The sequence below is a fragment of the Choloepus didactylus genome, chromosome 16 (assembly GCF_015220235.1).
Source record: "Choloepus didactylus isolate mChoDid1 chromosome 16, mChoDid1.pri, whole genome shotgun sequence".
Taxonomy (NCBI): Eukaryota; Metazoa; Chordata; class Mammalia; order Pilosa; family Megalonychidae; genus Choloepus; species Choloepus didactylus.
In genome coordinates, this window is record NC_051322.1 from 22,729,616 (window position 1) to 22,745,024 (window position 15,409).

General features: G+C 41.2%; 1 protein-coding gene across 1 annotated transcript in view; it reads left to right on the plus strand.

Moving 5' to 3' along the window:
• The window catches only part of ATP8B1 (ATPase phospholipid transporting 8B1), a 133,650-nt gene that overhangs the window by 97,870 nt on the left and 20,371 nt on the right, over window positions 1-15,409 (plus strand). Inside the window, exons 12-16 of the mRNA XM_037806022.1 lie at window positions 1,653-1,843; window positions 4,264-4,472; window positions 5,209-5,252; window positions 5,474-5,630; window positions 13,426-13,614. Coding sequence (XP_037661950.1) covers window positions 1,653-1,843; window positions 4,264-4,472; window positions 5,209-5,252; window positions 5,474-5,630; window positions 13,426-13,614 — 790 coding nt within the window. The remainder of the gene's footprint in view (window positions 1-1,652; window positions 1,844-4,263; window positions 4,473-5,208; window positions 5,253-5,473; window positions 5,631-13,425; window positions 13,615-15,409) is intronic.

Below are 15,409 nucleotides of genomic sequence, written 5' to 3' on the forward strand. Positions count from 1 at the left end.
GTGTGATCCACAAGTTTTTCACAATCACACTGTCACCCCTTGTAAGCTACATAGTTATTCAATTGTCTTCAAGAGTCGAGGGTTCTGAGTTGTAGTCTGATAGTTTCAGGTATTTACCTTTATCTATTCCAATACATTAAAACCTAAAAACGGTTATCTATATAGTACGTAAGAATGCCCACCAGAGTGACTTCTCGACTCCATTTGGAATCTCTCAGCCACTGAAACTTTATTTTGCTTCAGTTCGCATCCCCCTTTTTGTCAAGAAGATGTTCTCAATCCCACGATGTTGGGTCCAGATTCATCCTCGGGATCATGTCCTGCATTGCCAGGGAGATTTACAGCCCTGGGAGTCAGGTCCCGTGTAAGGGGGAGGGCAGTGAGTTCATCTGCCATGTTGGCTTAGCTAGAGAGAGAGGAGTGCCCAGGGTTTTTATTGGGGGGTGGTCATGTAGGTACCCTCTGCCTGGAATGTGCCAAAATCCCAGCTCCCAGAAAGAGTGTAGATGATCAGAATAAACCATATTGTTTGCACAGCTTAGATACAATGAGCCATACTCATCAAGGCGTGGTGGGAACCCTCCTGAAATCTAAGTACCCAGATGTCAGTCTTCTAAGGCTAGCAGACTCACAACTGCCATGTTCACACTTTCTGCACAGAAATGAGAATTGTGGTGTTTTTTAAGTGTTTATTCCAACTTGAATTTATAAACTTCTAGGGACCTGAAGAAAAATTCAGATGTCTACTTAGAATACTTCATATGCCTATTTAGAATCTAGAAAAGTAATATATTAATTTAAGAAACAATTATCATTCCCCGCTCTCACATTTTAGAAAAATTTTATTTGAACTTTTCCCATATATCTTTGGTGTCATTGTCTTAATTTTTACTAGAACACACTTTGAGTCATCATAGAGGCCACATCATCTCTCCTGTGCCAAGGGGTTTTAAGATATCGGACATTAAGAATCTGTGTCCAGAAATTTAAATCTGTCCCTGAAAAATTTATTTTCACCCACAAATATCCGAATACCACTAGGACAGTTGACTTTTTTATTCATCCCATAAATATATAGTCATGATTTGCACAGCTTAATCTGTACTATACTGCTTCTTAAGTCTGTTGTTTACAATGACATCCACCAGTTGTGACATTATACCTTCAGGAATAATTACCCGAATCTGGATGAAATTTCCTTGCCTTCCTTTTTTAAAAAAATCATTTCTATCAAGCATCTCCTATAAGCATCCCAAATCAGCTTTGTTTGAAGTTGTTTCATAGTAAGGTATCTTCCCCCAAACAATATGCTTTCGTTCAAAGTAAAAGTAATTGAGAGAATTCTCTATAATAAAAGAGTCTTTATAAATGAGGATTTGAATATAAGATACCACCTTCTCTTTTGAAAGATAATTCTGGGAGTATAACTTCACCTTATATGTGATATATTGGATAAATCAATCAATCATAGAAATCAAATAGCTTTCAAGATATTCTCGTGGTACTGTATTACTTTTTAGGGTACAGTTTTTACATATTGTTAAATTATCATAAACCTATAAAATATTGAGCCAGGTTAATGAGCATCTATGAAATGCATGGAGTTGGAAACCTATCTTTGGGATCACATTTTAACGTTTTATGCCTTCTAGATCTTTGTTGTTCTCATCCTGCTTTCTGCCGGCCTTGCCATTGGCCATGCTTACTGGGAAGCACAAGTTGGCAATTATTCTTGGTACCTCTATGATGGAGAAGATGCCACACCCTCCTACCGTGGATTCCTCATCTTCTGGGGCTACATCATTGTTCTTAACACCATGGTGCCCATCTCCCTCTATGTCAGGTAGACATGTCCCTTCTTTGGCTTTTGCTTTAGGGGAAGAAGGTAGTACATTTTCCCAGTTCAGAACCTTTGTTGCTAGCAACAATCGTCTCAAAGGTCATAAGGAACAAGGAAGAAAATAACTTTCATTTCAGGATGAGAGCGCTGTAAGGGGAATTGAGTGTTGACTCCGTACCAGGCACAGCTCCGATATCTCATCCCCTTTACTGATAAGGCTACCGAAGGTCAGCGATCCATGCTGCTCCCATAGTCATTGGGTTGGTCAGATTCTTTCTTGAGTGGGCTCCAAAGCTCATGCTTCAAAAAAGGGCCCGAGAATACGATTTGAAAAAAAAAAAAGGGCCTGGGAGAAGGTGAAGAGTTACAACATCATGGAAAAGCTTAGCTCTTTTCCTCTCCAGGAGCCTTCCTAAACTGTGTCTGTGTCTTTCTTTGTTACCTCCTGCCACACCCATTGCTTGTGAAACTCCCTGGGCTTCCTGGCCAGGACCTCATCCTGGGGATGAAGCTCTCCCTGTCCCCCTTCAGCTTATCAAAGTGTCCTGCTTCTTATCTCAATACCACCCACAGCAACAAAGTCAGGGTCAAGTCTATGACGAACAGTAATTGCTTGTTCAGTGGTCTTTCTTTTTTCCTGTTTCTTTAACATTAAAGTTCCCTGTCACTGGTCTATTGGATTTTAGACCTTTGGGGAAGGATTATGCCTTTGGATTACACTCAGCAGCTGGAGTCTGTTCTTAGTTTCAGTAAATACTAGTCTAGAGGCTGAGGGGACAACATGCAAGCCTTTAATTAGAAGTATTTATTTGATTTTAATTTTATTACATGTGCATTTGTTTTATTTTTACTTTTATTACAAATAATTATTATTCTCTTGACATGAATTAAAGCTCTGGGGCAGCTGTTTGCAGCTATTTTCAAAATAACTAAGACAAGCATTACTTTTGTTAAGGGAACCATTGCTACAGATTATTTTGTCTAAAACTATAAATATATGTTATAAAATAAAATGTATATATAGGTTTCGGTTAAAAGAAATTATGTCACATGACTAACATGGGTCCTTTAAAACATAAAGCAGATCAGGTCACTCCAGATAGTGTCACTGCTTTGTCCACCACACTGTAGTAGCTTTCCATCTCATTCAGAAAAAAACTCGTCCAGGCCACACTGCAGCCCACCAGGCCAAGTGTGATCTTGTGCTCCATCCTTCCCCAGCCCCTCTGGCCGAACCTCCCTCAGCTCTGCCCACCTCCCTGAGCTCTAGCCACTCCAGTCTCCTCGATACTCCTCGGTAGTGCCAGTGCCTGCCGCAGGGCCTTTGTGTCTGCTTCTCTCTCTGCCTGGAGCATTCTTCTCTTGATATTGGCTTGGCCACACTTTCTTTTCCTTCTGGGCTCTGCTCAAATATCGCTCTATCAGGGTGGCCTTTCCTGACCCACCCTACCTTAGATATCACTTCCCCTCCTTGCAAGTCTCGTCCCCTCCCCTCCTTCTTGTCCTGCTTTGCTTTTCTTCAGAGAATTTCCATCACCTACTCTAGATATATTTACTGCTTTATTTATTTGTCTCCTCCCTACTAGAAGGTCACCTCCTCAAGAGCAGGGATTTTCCTGTTTTGTTTAGTGCTGGGTCCCCAGCACGTTGAACGGTGTCTGGTACATAGCTGGTGCTTGGGAAATACTAATGGGAGGGAGGGGAAAGAGAGAGGGGCGAGGGGGGAGGAGGGAGGGCTGACTTTTTCCATCTGTTCAGCTGGTCATAAAGACTTTCTTTGCCCACTTGACAGTTGCTGGATACATAAATGACTTCCTTGTAACTACCATATTTAATCCCTTTAAACCTTTAAAATTGAGGTTATTATCCTAGAATGTCTTATTTCTGACCTTCTCTAACCTACTGAGAATTTAGAAAAGATGATATTCTATTTTACTGTGTAGAACCATGATTTGGGTGCTATTTGCCCAGAGCCCTTACTTCTACTTGAGGGCCCACGATGGTCTGACATAGAGGACCCTCATCTCCTGTGCCCTACATGAGAGGTGCACACAGGCCCTTCCACTTTCCCCGGAGGTGATGGGAAAGAAGGAAATGAGTCAGGTTGGCCACCTTATGCAGCTCTGGTCAGGAGTGCTCCCGTGTCTTCCTTCCACCAGGCTGCAGGGACTTGACATGGGCACCGCATCTGGGGGGCCCCTCAACTCATCAGGGAGGCACCTTGAGGGAAAACTAGAGTAGAATCAGCCTGACCCCAAAGCTGAAGAAGACATGCTCGGTCAGGAGCACCCTGGAGACTGGGTGCAGCGTTGCTTGTTGCTCTAGATAAGCAGCTCATTCCTGCAAGCACAAGTGAGAATGAAATCCACTACCTGCTACCTGTATCTGTGAGTGCTATAGAAAGCCATCTTTTGTCTTTCCAGCGTGGAAGTGATTCGTCTTGGACAGAGTTACTTCATCAACTGGGACCTGCAGATGTACTACCCTGAGAAGGACACGCCGGCAAAGGCTAGGACCACCACGCTGAATGAGCAGCTGGGGCAGATTCATTACATTTTCTCAGATAAGACGGGAACACTGACACAGAATATCATGACCTTCAAAAAATGCTGCATCAACGGGCAAATATATGGTGAGCCTAGGCCATTGCTCAGTCCCAGGGAACTTGGGGACTGCTTTCTGCGTGCGGGGCGCTACCCACCCCAGAGCTGCCTTCTTGGAGCTGGCAGTACCTGGTTGTCAGTGCCCGGGTCGCCTGTGGGGGTCGTTCCTTGGCCGAGGACTAAGACAGCATCACGGCGTGGGAGGGGTCAGCCATGAGAAATAGGCACGCGTGTGTGTTTTCCACTTGTAGAAAACTGTATCCTGAGAAAGCATTGTTCACATCACGAGCATCATCTGTAGGCGATATGGCGGTGGGGAGCAGGTGCGCACCCTATTTTAATCAGTGGAGAAGGCGGGACAGTGTGAGGAAGTGGTTTACGCGCATGTGCACTGGCAGTCACTTCCTGGGGAGGTGAAGCTTTTCCAAGCAGGTGATTCCGGCCCGGAGGAGACGGCAGCGTAGAAGGACCCGGCCCCCAGGGTTTGAGCATCCAGACCTGGGATCGGCAAGCTTTTTTTCTGTAAAGAACCAAATAGTAAATATTTTATCTCTGCAGGCCATAGATGGTCTCTGTCAGATATTCTTTTGTTTTGTTTTGTTTTCTTGAAAAATATATAAATATTCTTAGTTCGAGGGCTGTACAAAAGCATCTGTGAGACAGACCCACATCACCACCACCAACACATAACCAAAGCAAGGTGAGGTGGGGGCCTCTGGAACAGCTGGTGGAGACTCAATTTGTTTTGTCCTGTTTGTTTCTCAGGAGACCACCGGGATGCTTCCCAACACGCCCACAGCAAAATAGAGGTGAGCGTTCCAACTGCAGGAACTGGGTGGGGCGCCATTTTAAGACAGCTGTGAGCCTCTTTTAGCCAAGAAATTGCAAAAACCCTGAAGTGATTTTTACGTCATTAAAAACTTGGCTTCCACGGAAAGTTTATATGTCATATAAACAAATTCAAAGCAACTTTCAGCAAAGCCAGAATTGTTCTTGATCACATTTTCTTTTCCTTCTTCTTTTCTTTCAGCAAGTTGATTTTAGCTGGAATACGTTCGCTGATGGAAAGTTTGCATTTTACGACCATTATCTTATTGAGCAAATCCAGTCAGGGAAAGAGTCTGAAGTACGACAGTTCTTCTTCTTGCTTGCAGTTTGTCACACAGTCATGGTGGAAAGAACTGATGGTGAGTGTTTCTCTGGCACCTCTGACACTGGAGACCTGATTTTTAGTTTACAGGTAACTCAGACTTAGGGCTCAAAATCATATGAAGTGGTACACATGACATGTCTGTCTCACATTCTCTCCAGCAATATTTTTGAGCATCGCCACTAGATGGTATATGACATAACAAAATAAGAAACAAGCTCTTCCCCCTAAGAATTTACGTCTTATGCATAGTTATAACTCCAGATTTGTTTATCACTTTGCAAATGGAATCGTAGCATTAGAAGAAATGGTTGACTCTTGAATTACAATAGAAGAGTCAAAATCTTTCCACCATATTATTATTTAACATTTATTGAGAGTGAAAAACCAAACCTTATCTAGATCCTAAGTGGACTTTAACTTGCACAATCTTTTGTACAAGATAATCTCAGAGAGATATACTTTTATTTTCTAGATTCTGATATGTTTGGGGTTTGAAATGTTATCAGCCAAACCTAGGCCCCCTCAAGGTTACATTTTCATTTGAAGGAACATAATTACTATTCATTTGCATAGGGAAAAGCCAGGCTGTCTTTGCAGAATTCTTAAATACTGTTTGTGTTGGTTTGTTACAGCAAGTTTGTTCAGTATCAGTGAAAGCTAGTCATTTTATCACTTACAGAAAGAATGCTAAATTATATAGATGTAGATGTACACCACAGAAAGGGCGAAAGGGGTGACCTAGGCTTGCCTGTATTTGAGTGCAGGCTGCTCATGCTCCACTTTTTGCTTCACCCAATCCAGCATACAGAGGTCCCTCTCTTGTTTTCCTACCCTGCTGGTTCATATGTAGCAGGGATGAAATCTTCAGAGAAGAAATATGTATAAAAACTCATGTGTAAAGGTTGCATGTGATATTTTTGAAGAAACCCATTCTCCAAGGATGAATCTAATAGTGCAATAAAGCAAGATAACAGCAGAGTTCAGATTGGGGTGAATACATGGGTCAGGCTATTCACAGGCAAAGTGGGAAAGGATGGAGAGGGATGATACCAGATCATGAATCACCAAAGCAGATGTCAAAGTCTGTTTGATTAGCCAAGCAAATTTTACTTGAACAATAAGGATAAAGTATGGTATTTTTAAGGAACGAGGTTCTCTTAGATTCTGACTCGTCAGTAAAATTATTCTCCCTTTTTTGTGCATGGTATTGTTATTTTGAGAGCTAACTGGCCAACTTAGATGAATGTACATTAATATATGGACTCTGTTTTATTTTTACCCCAGTGTGGTATTATGAGAAGAGCTCTGGACTATTAGCTAGAGGTGGGCTGTCCCAGTTTTGATTCTTGCTGTAATGCATGATTTGGGTAAGCACCTTCCCCTCTCTGAGCACCAGCTTCTCCAGTGGTACAGGAAGAAGGCTGAATGTTCAGAGGACCTTCCAGCCTAACCTTCTGCAGCTCTTTGTGCCACTATCAGCTTAACAGGTTCCTGGGGACCCTATCTTCACGCAGTATATGATGGGCAAATTGCTCTAGCCACTTAGGATGGAAACAACTTGGATGTCTAGGTGTAGGAAGTCAAAAGAGAAGTTGGTTTTTGCTTTGAGGCAAATAGTACATTGAAAGGGTTTCTTGGAAAGACCTTGGAGACCAGATTTTATAGATAAGGAAACTGAGACCCAGAAAGGACAAGTGACCTGCCTGAGGTCACTCAGCAAGTTAAAACTCATGTCTAGTCCAGTCCGCCTTCTACTCTACCATGCCCCTTTGATCTTTTGCTCTCTTTTCTTTCTTTTATAAAAAGAATGGAGGTTAGTCTTTTATTATGCATAATATCAATGAGAGGAGGAAGCCCTTTTATATATATTGCCATGAACATCTGACTAGTTCAACAGACAGTTTGTGTGGTCTGAGTATTGAGTACATGTGGGGTACAATGGGGCCCAGGTTGGAGAAGCTGCATTAGTTTTCTTTTGCTCTGCAATGATTTACCACAACTCAGTGGCTTAAAAGAACCCCCATTTACTAGATTCAAAGTCTGGACATGGCATGGCTGAGTTCTCTACTGGTATCTCACTAGATGCGGCTGCATTCTCATCTAGAGCTCGGTGTTCTTTTCCAAGCTCATGTGGTTGAGGTAGCTTCAGTTCCCTGTGGTTGTAGGACTGAGGTCCCCGTTTCCTTTGTGGCTATCATCTGAAGGCTGGTCTTAGATCTTAGAGGCCATCCACATTCCTTGCCAAGTGGACCCCTCCCTGCCTCCATCCTCAAAGCCAGCAATGGAGTCGCTCCCTGGCCTCTCACCTATGTGGTTTGGAGCTGTATGAACCTCAAAAAAAAAAAAAACAAAAAACAAAAACATGTTCTTAAACTTTATCCACTCCTCTGGATGTGAACCCATTCCCATTGTAATGGGTAAGCCCTTTGATGAGGTTTCTTCTGTTAAGATGTGGCCTGCCTCAGTTAGGAGGGGTCTTAATCCTATGACTGGAGCCCTTTGTAAGCAGAATGAAATCCAGACAGACAGAGAGGAAGCCACAGAGATTGCAGCTAGAAGCTGAACTCCACAGAACTTGGAAGAGAAGAGAGAGACCAGAAGAGGCTGCCGAGTAATTTGCAATGTGACAAGCTAAGGATCAAGGATTGCTGGCAGCCAGTCCCAGAATGCCACAGATTTTAGGGAGAAAGCATCACCTTGATGATGCCTTGATTTGGACTTTCTCTTAGCTTCAAAACTGTGAACTAATAAATTCCCATTGCTGACCCATTGCATGGTATTTGCTTAAGCAGCAGAAGGAAACCAAAACACAACCCTCTCACGCTTCATATCACTCTCACTAGGAAGAGCACTGTTCCTTTTGAGGGCTCACCTAAATAGGCCAGGCACACCCAGATAATCTCCCTGTCTTAAGGTCAACTGATTTGGGATCTTGATGATACCTGCAAAATCTCTCCACAGCCACACCTAGGTTAGTGTCCAGCGGAATTGGCCACCAGGGGGTGGGTATTGTGGGAGCCATCTCAGACTCTTGGCTCCCACAGAGGCCATACGAGATCAGGGGGCGAAAGTCTTGGAGGCCTTTCTTAGCCTGGAAGTCTTTAAGTAGAGACGTGCCACGATCACAGAGCAGCACTGTTGTGTGTGACAGCCTGGAGCAGGGAGACACTGGTGGTCATTGCAGAAGTGGAGGGCCTGAACCCTTCTTTGGGAAGGGTTAGAAAGTCATGGATGTGCGAAACATCTGGCCAATGATTTGAAGAGGGTGAGGTTATCAAAGGAACAGTGAAATCTGAAAGGTGATGAGTTGTTTTGTGGCTGGGGCCTGGAAGGTTGGTGGTGCTGTTATCAGACAGAGGAAACGAAGAGATCAGGATAACGAGAGAAAGAGAGGTGGGGATTTGTGTTTTGAGCACACTGCCTTTGAGTTGACAGCAGAATGTCTGGCAGAGGTTGGGAATGTGAATCTAAAACCTACAAGAAACATCAAGGTACAAAACGCAGATTTATAGATATCTGCCTAGAAGTGGGAGTAAATGTGATCACAGAGAGAATAGAGGTTCTCAGTATTTATTCCAGTTCCACATTGTTCACACTTTCCTCTCTCCCATCACTACGCCGGAGCCAGAGAGCCTGCATTTGAATCCCAGCCCTGTTGCTATAGTAGTAACTAGCTGTGTGACCTTGAACAAGTTACTCAGCCTCTCTGTGCCTTTTCCTCATGTGTAGCCTGGGGATAATAGAGTTCCTTCTTTATAGGGCTGCTGTGAGGATTAGGGAAGATGGTATGCGTAAAGCACAGGGAGCTGAGCCTGGTACATAGCGAGCACCTTATAAGTATTGACTGTTTTCTGTAATATTTCCTGATATCCCCAAAATTCTCATTCTCTGGGAGGTTGTCTGGACATGAAGATGGGAATGGGGATGTATGTACAGTTATCCCTTCCACATTGCAACTTTCCCCATCACAATTTCAATAAATCACGGGTCGGCATTAGAAATTAAATGGGAACTTTGGGGGAGTTTTGCAGAAGCCGCAAAATGGCTGCTGCGGTTGGCCACCACTACGGAATTAATGAGTCAAATGTATGGCATGGCAAGAAAAAACAGAAGGAAGTCCACGAAGCTGTTGTTGCTGCTACACCAACAACTGCAAAACATTTGCATAGGCCACGAGATCCACTTCTCTTTTCTGTTGAAAATGCAAACATTCTTTTGGATGCAGGATTGTTATAAAAAAGACATTCCAGCAGACTGTGGCATCGTATGAGAAAAGGCCAAGTTCTTACATGATCCCTAAAGGAAAATGAAAGTGGAGAACCCCTATGGATTTTCAGGCCAGCAAAGACTGGTTTGTAAAAATTTTTAAACGTTTTAGCCTACGCAATGTAAAAGTAACGGGAGAGGCAGTGTCTGCTGATCAAGAAGCAGGTAGGGAGTTCCCTGAAACCCTGAAGAAATTGATTGGAGACTTCTTCTCTGGTATGAAGGGAGGGCCAAAAAGTTTTACGCAGATTTTCCAGATCGCGGGAGTGCTGTGCCCCTGACCCCCACAATGGGGAAGGGATAACTGGAGTCTGAAGAAAGCCTCTTCCTGTTCCAGGATTCTGCTGGGTGGGCTGCCTGCCCATTCTAGAATCGCTAGGGTAGAAAGGAGAATGGTGTCCGGGACTAGAACCTTGTGGCTTCCCCAGAGTTAGACAGTGGAATGAGAAGAGCCAGTGGAGGAGTTGGAGTGCTGGTCAACCAAGTAGACCAGGATGTACTGCAACCCGGAAGCCAGTAGCACACTATTAACCCAAAGTGGAGACACTTGAGAACTGAGGAGGTGGTGATCGGAAAGCCATGGTGCCCCTAAGCAACGCATTTTCAATAGAAAGAAACCAGCAATAATAATAGTCAACACTTTTGTTGTGCTTATCATGCCAGACTGTTCTAAAAGCTTTATGTACATGATTGTCTGCATTTTACAGAGGGTAAAAAATGAGGTAGAGAGAGGTGAAGTGATTTGCCTGAGGTAACATAGCTAGTAAATAATCTCTGGCTCCAGAATCTGAATGTTTAACCACTATCTCATGCTGCCTTCAAAGCAGACTTCAAGATGCAAAATGGAGAGAGGGAGTTAAGGAGTATGGAACAAAGAATGAGTTGGGAGTTCAGCCTGTGCTTGCCAAGACAAGGGATGTCTGTGGATGGGGATAACTGAATCATTTTGAAACCAGAGCTAACGGAAAGATTTTGTTTACATTAATTTCATGTTCCAAAAAGCAGTCTGTATAAGAAAAGAATTGTGGGATTAAATGACAAATTTCTTCAGAAATAGTTTCAGAGAATGGTTTTTAGTCCAGGTTTCTTTCTGCAAACATAAAGCTGGAGTTTGACTAGGTCCCTGAAGTTCCTTCCATCTCTATTACTCTATGATTCTGTAATTCCATTGCCAGAATGGAATGAAAAGAGTTTCTTTTTCCTTTAATTGTCTTACTCTCAGGATCTTTATTACCTTTTGTCATTTGTGATCCTTTTTATTGTTAGAGAAAAGTTTGCCATTGATATTATGCAATATATCATTGTGCCAGCTAAAATTGCTAAAGAGAGGGGTGGTGTTCTTGCTATTATTTCCTTAGCTCTGGTTAAACGTTTTGCCCTCCGGCATTTGTGTATGTTTATAGGATGGCTGGATTTAGCAGGTGCATTCATAACTGATGGTGTATGACTTTGTGAGTGAATGAATACAGGGAGTGAGCATAAAGTGTCATCTTTAATTACTAATTGGGAAGCTATTAATACTCACTTATTTAGAGTAACCATCTGAGCAGGTATGAAGGAAGAAGGGAAGGAGGGAGTTTTAGGTCTCCCTATAGCCATTCACCTTGGAGTGTCATGTCCTGTGCAGGACGTCCAAGAAGGGGATGGTACACAAAGCTCTCTGGGCATCCATGCCCCGCATCCTGGTCAAATGTGGTGAAAAAACTGAATGCTCCTTTCTGTAAGAATTCATCTGACCATAGAAATATTTTTCTGTTTTGCCACAGAATAACTAGAATGGAAAAATGGAAAATCTTGAATAGGAAAGGATTTTGTTAAACTTTTTATTGAAGTATAATATGTATTCAGAGACAAATACATATCATAAGTATATAGCTCAGTGAATTTTCACAAACTGAACATACCCTTGTAATGAGCATCCAGATTTTAAAAATCAGAACATTATTAATCCCCCGGAAACCTCTTAAGAGCTCCCTTCTGTCATTACCCCTCTCTGGCTTTGAATAGCACAAATTAGCTTTGTTGGCTCTGTGGTCTATAAATGGGATCATTTATTATGTGCTCTTTCATGTCTGGCTTCTTTTGCGTAACATTGTTTGTTGAAGCATAGTTGTGAATAGAAGGCAGTTTTTCATTATATGACTTTTAAACATAGTGTTCACATTGACAGATGTTTTTTATATGAGAATATGCCTATTTGAAGCAAACACTCACACTCCTCTAGAGGGAAGATGAACTGATACAAGCCTTTCAGAAAACAAATCAGTAATATATATATTAAGAGACTTAAAAATTACCAGAAAAAAAAATTTACCAGTATTGAATGCTCAGGAATGACTATGGTTTATTAATTTTGGGGGGGGGCATGGTAGGAACATGTTGGAAGCAATGTAGTTATTTTAGGTTATTTGTTTTTCTTAATCCTTTGTTTTGTTTTGTGTTGTTTGAAATGTTGTGAGGTTTTTTGTTTTTTAATTTTTCAATAAATAAAGTTTAAAAAAAAATACCAATATTGTCTAGCTCAGTATTTTTATCCTTAGAATTAGAGTAAAAAAAAAATTACACACAAGGTATTTATTATAATTTTTAATAGCAAAAAATTTTGGAAATAAAGTGGCCTGTAATAGGAAAATAGTTAAGTAAATTATGATACATCCAGATGGTGATGTATTTACATTCATTCAAATAAAATGTGCTCAAAATATAATGTTAAGTAAAAAAAATCAGAATGTAAATATATATCCAACACGATAGAAATTATATCAGAAATAGGCATTTAAGAAAAGATTGGAAGGAATTATGACAAAATGTCAGTAGTGGTTTTCCTTTCGCCCTCTGGATTGGGAATTTTTCTTTCCTATTCTTCTTCCTGTTTTTAACTTCTGGTTTATATTACTATTTGTAATTAGAAATAAAACTGTATAGTATATAAAAAGCTTTACTTTTAAATAATCCTTAAGCATCATTGACTTGTTTACTTACAGGTTGCATTCATTTCCTAGGGCTGCCATAACAAAGTAGCACAAACAGAATGATTTAAAACAACAGAAAGTTATTCTCTCATAGTTCTGGAGACTAGAAGTCTGAAACCAAGGTGTCGGCAGGACCATGCTCCCTCTGAAATCTGTATGGGAGAATCCTTCCTTTCTTCTTCCTAACTTCTGGCTGTTACCAGCAGTCCTTGGTTTGTGGGAGCATCACTCCAATCTCACCTCTGCCTTCACATGACCTTCTCCCCTCTGTGGGTCTTTACCTTCACATGGCCTTCTCCCCTTTGTGTCTGTATCTTTTCTTATAAGGACACCATCATCTTGGATTTAAGACCCATCCTACTGCATATGACCTCATCTTAACTAGTTTCATCTGCAGAGACCCTTTTTCTAAATAAGATCATACTCTGAAGTACTGGGGGACAGGACTTCAACACATCTTTTGGGGGCACACAGTTCAACCCATCACATGGATGTTTTGGGCTTTGAAGTACAGCCTTGCCCCCAGGTGAACCTCAGCGTTGAACTCTGGTTTTTCATTTTTCTGGTTCTCTCTCCTGCCCTGTGTGTCAGGTCAGCTCAACTATCAAGCAGCCTCTCCCGATGAAGGTGCTCTTGTGAACGCTGCCAGGAACTTTGGCTTTGTCTTCCTCGCCAGGACTCAGAACACGATCACCATCAGCGAGTTGGGAACTGAAAGGACCTACCATGTTCTTGCTCTTTTAGACTTCAATAGTGAACGGAAGCGAATGTCCGTCATTGGTAGGTCTCCCCCAGAGGATGTCTATTTGTCTATTAATCACTCATTTAGATGCTGCCTTTTGCATTTTTTAAACAAGTGATACCAGAATAAAGCAAGCAATGGATTAATTACATGGATCCTGGAAGATTTCAGCAGGCAAATTGAAAGTGGTGTTTTTTCCTTCATTCCGCACAATGTCTGTTACTTAAAGTAACAGAGCAGTGTATCTAAATCTTATAAATTCTGTTGACATTCTTCAGCAAGAACAAATAAAGGGTGCCAGCGGGTGACCCTAGGTGGATGACGCAACACACACAAAGCGACAGCTGGACAACCTGAAGTCCTACCCATGACATATGCGGTTTGGTTTTGGGAGTCCCTTTGGGCAACTCTGTTATACACTTGATATCAGGAAGAGAGAATTCTGAGGAAGTGAGGCTGTGCTTATGAGTCAAAATCATACCTCCAGTCCAGGCACATTATCACAAGCCCCCAAGGGAGGGTAATGATCACTCTAATATTGATTCTTTTTAACTTCACATTTTTGAAATAATTTCAAATTTATAGAAAAGTTGCAAGAAGAGTTTTGAAAACCTCCTGTATATTCTGTCATATCCACCATTGGTTAACATTTTGCCTCTTTGCTTTGTCATTTTCATTACATATTCAGGTTATTGCTTTCTGAACCATTTGCAAAAATAAATGACAAACCAAATCTCCTTTTACCCCTAAATGCTTCAAGCACAAGAAACATTCACTTATGTGTATATATATATATACACACACAATATAATGATCAAAATCAGAAAATTTAACATGATGCAATATTATCGTGATACAATCTAATCTACAGACCTTTTTCATTTCTCACAAATTGTCCCAATAATTTGTTTGTTTGCTTGCTTGCTATTTCTTTTTCTTTTCTTTCTTTCCTTCCTTTTTTTCCTTCCTTCTTTCCTTTTATTTTTCTGATCCAGTTTCCAACCCAACATCATGCATTCCATTAGTTCATCATGACCCTAGTCTCCTTTAATCTGAAACAATTTCTCAACCTTCTTTTTTAATCTTACACTGACATTTTTGAAAAGTTCGGGTCAGTCATTTTGTAGAATATCCTCAATTTGCATTTGTCATTGTTCCCTCATGATTGGATTCAGGTGACACATAGTTGGCAGGAAGTGATGCTGTATTCTTCTCAGCATATCACGTCAGAAGGCACATGAAGTTGGTTTTTTAGATTATTGGTGATGTTAAATTTGATCTCTTGGTTAAAGTGGTGTGTCTACAAGGTTTCTCCATTATAATATTGAACTTTTAACCAATAAAAATGCATAGGTTTAACTGTCTACTGAACTCTTATAGGCATATTTTTACTGGATGCTTTTCATGTACCTACCATTATTTGAGGCTTATTTTCATGTCTGACTCTATACTGGAGAATTTAAAATCCAGTCAGTGATGTAAGACATACTGATATTAAATTATCAGATTATAATAAATTATAATAATTATAATTATAAATTATATAGATCAAAAAATAACAAGAAAATTATCTCAAGAAATCATGTTTTGTCTGAGTATTAAAGGCAGTAAATAGTGTGAATTTATGGGTGTTTTAGTTTGCTAAAGTTGCCAAAATGCAATATATCCGAAATGGGCTGGCTTTTGACGATGGGGATTTATTAGGTTACAAGTTTACAGTTCTGAGGCTATGAAAATGTCCAAATCAAGGCATCAACAGTATGCCTTCTTCCTGAAGAAAGGCTGCTGGCGATCTGGGAATCCTCTGTCACATGGCAAGACATATGGTGGCTT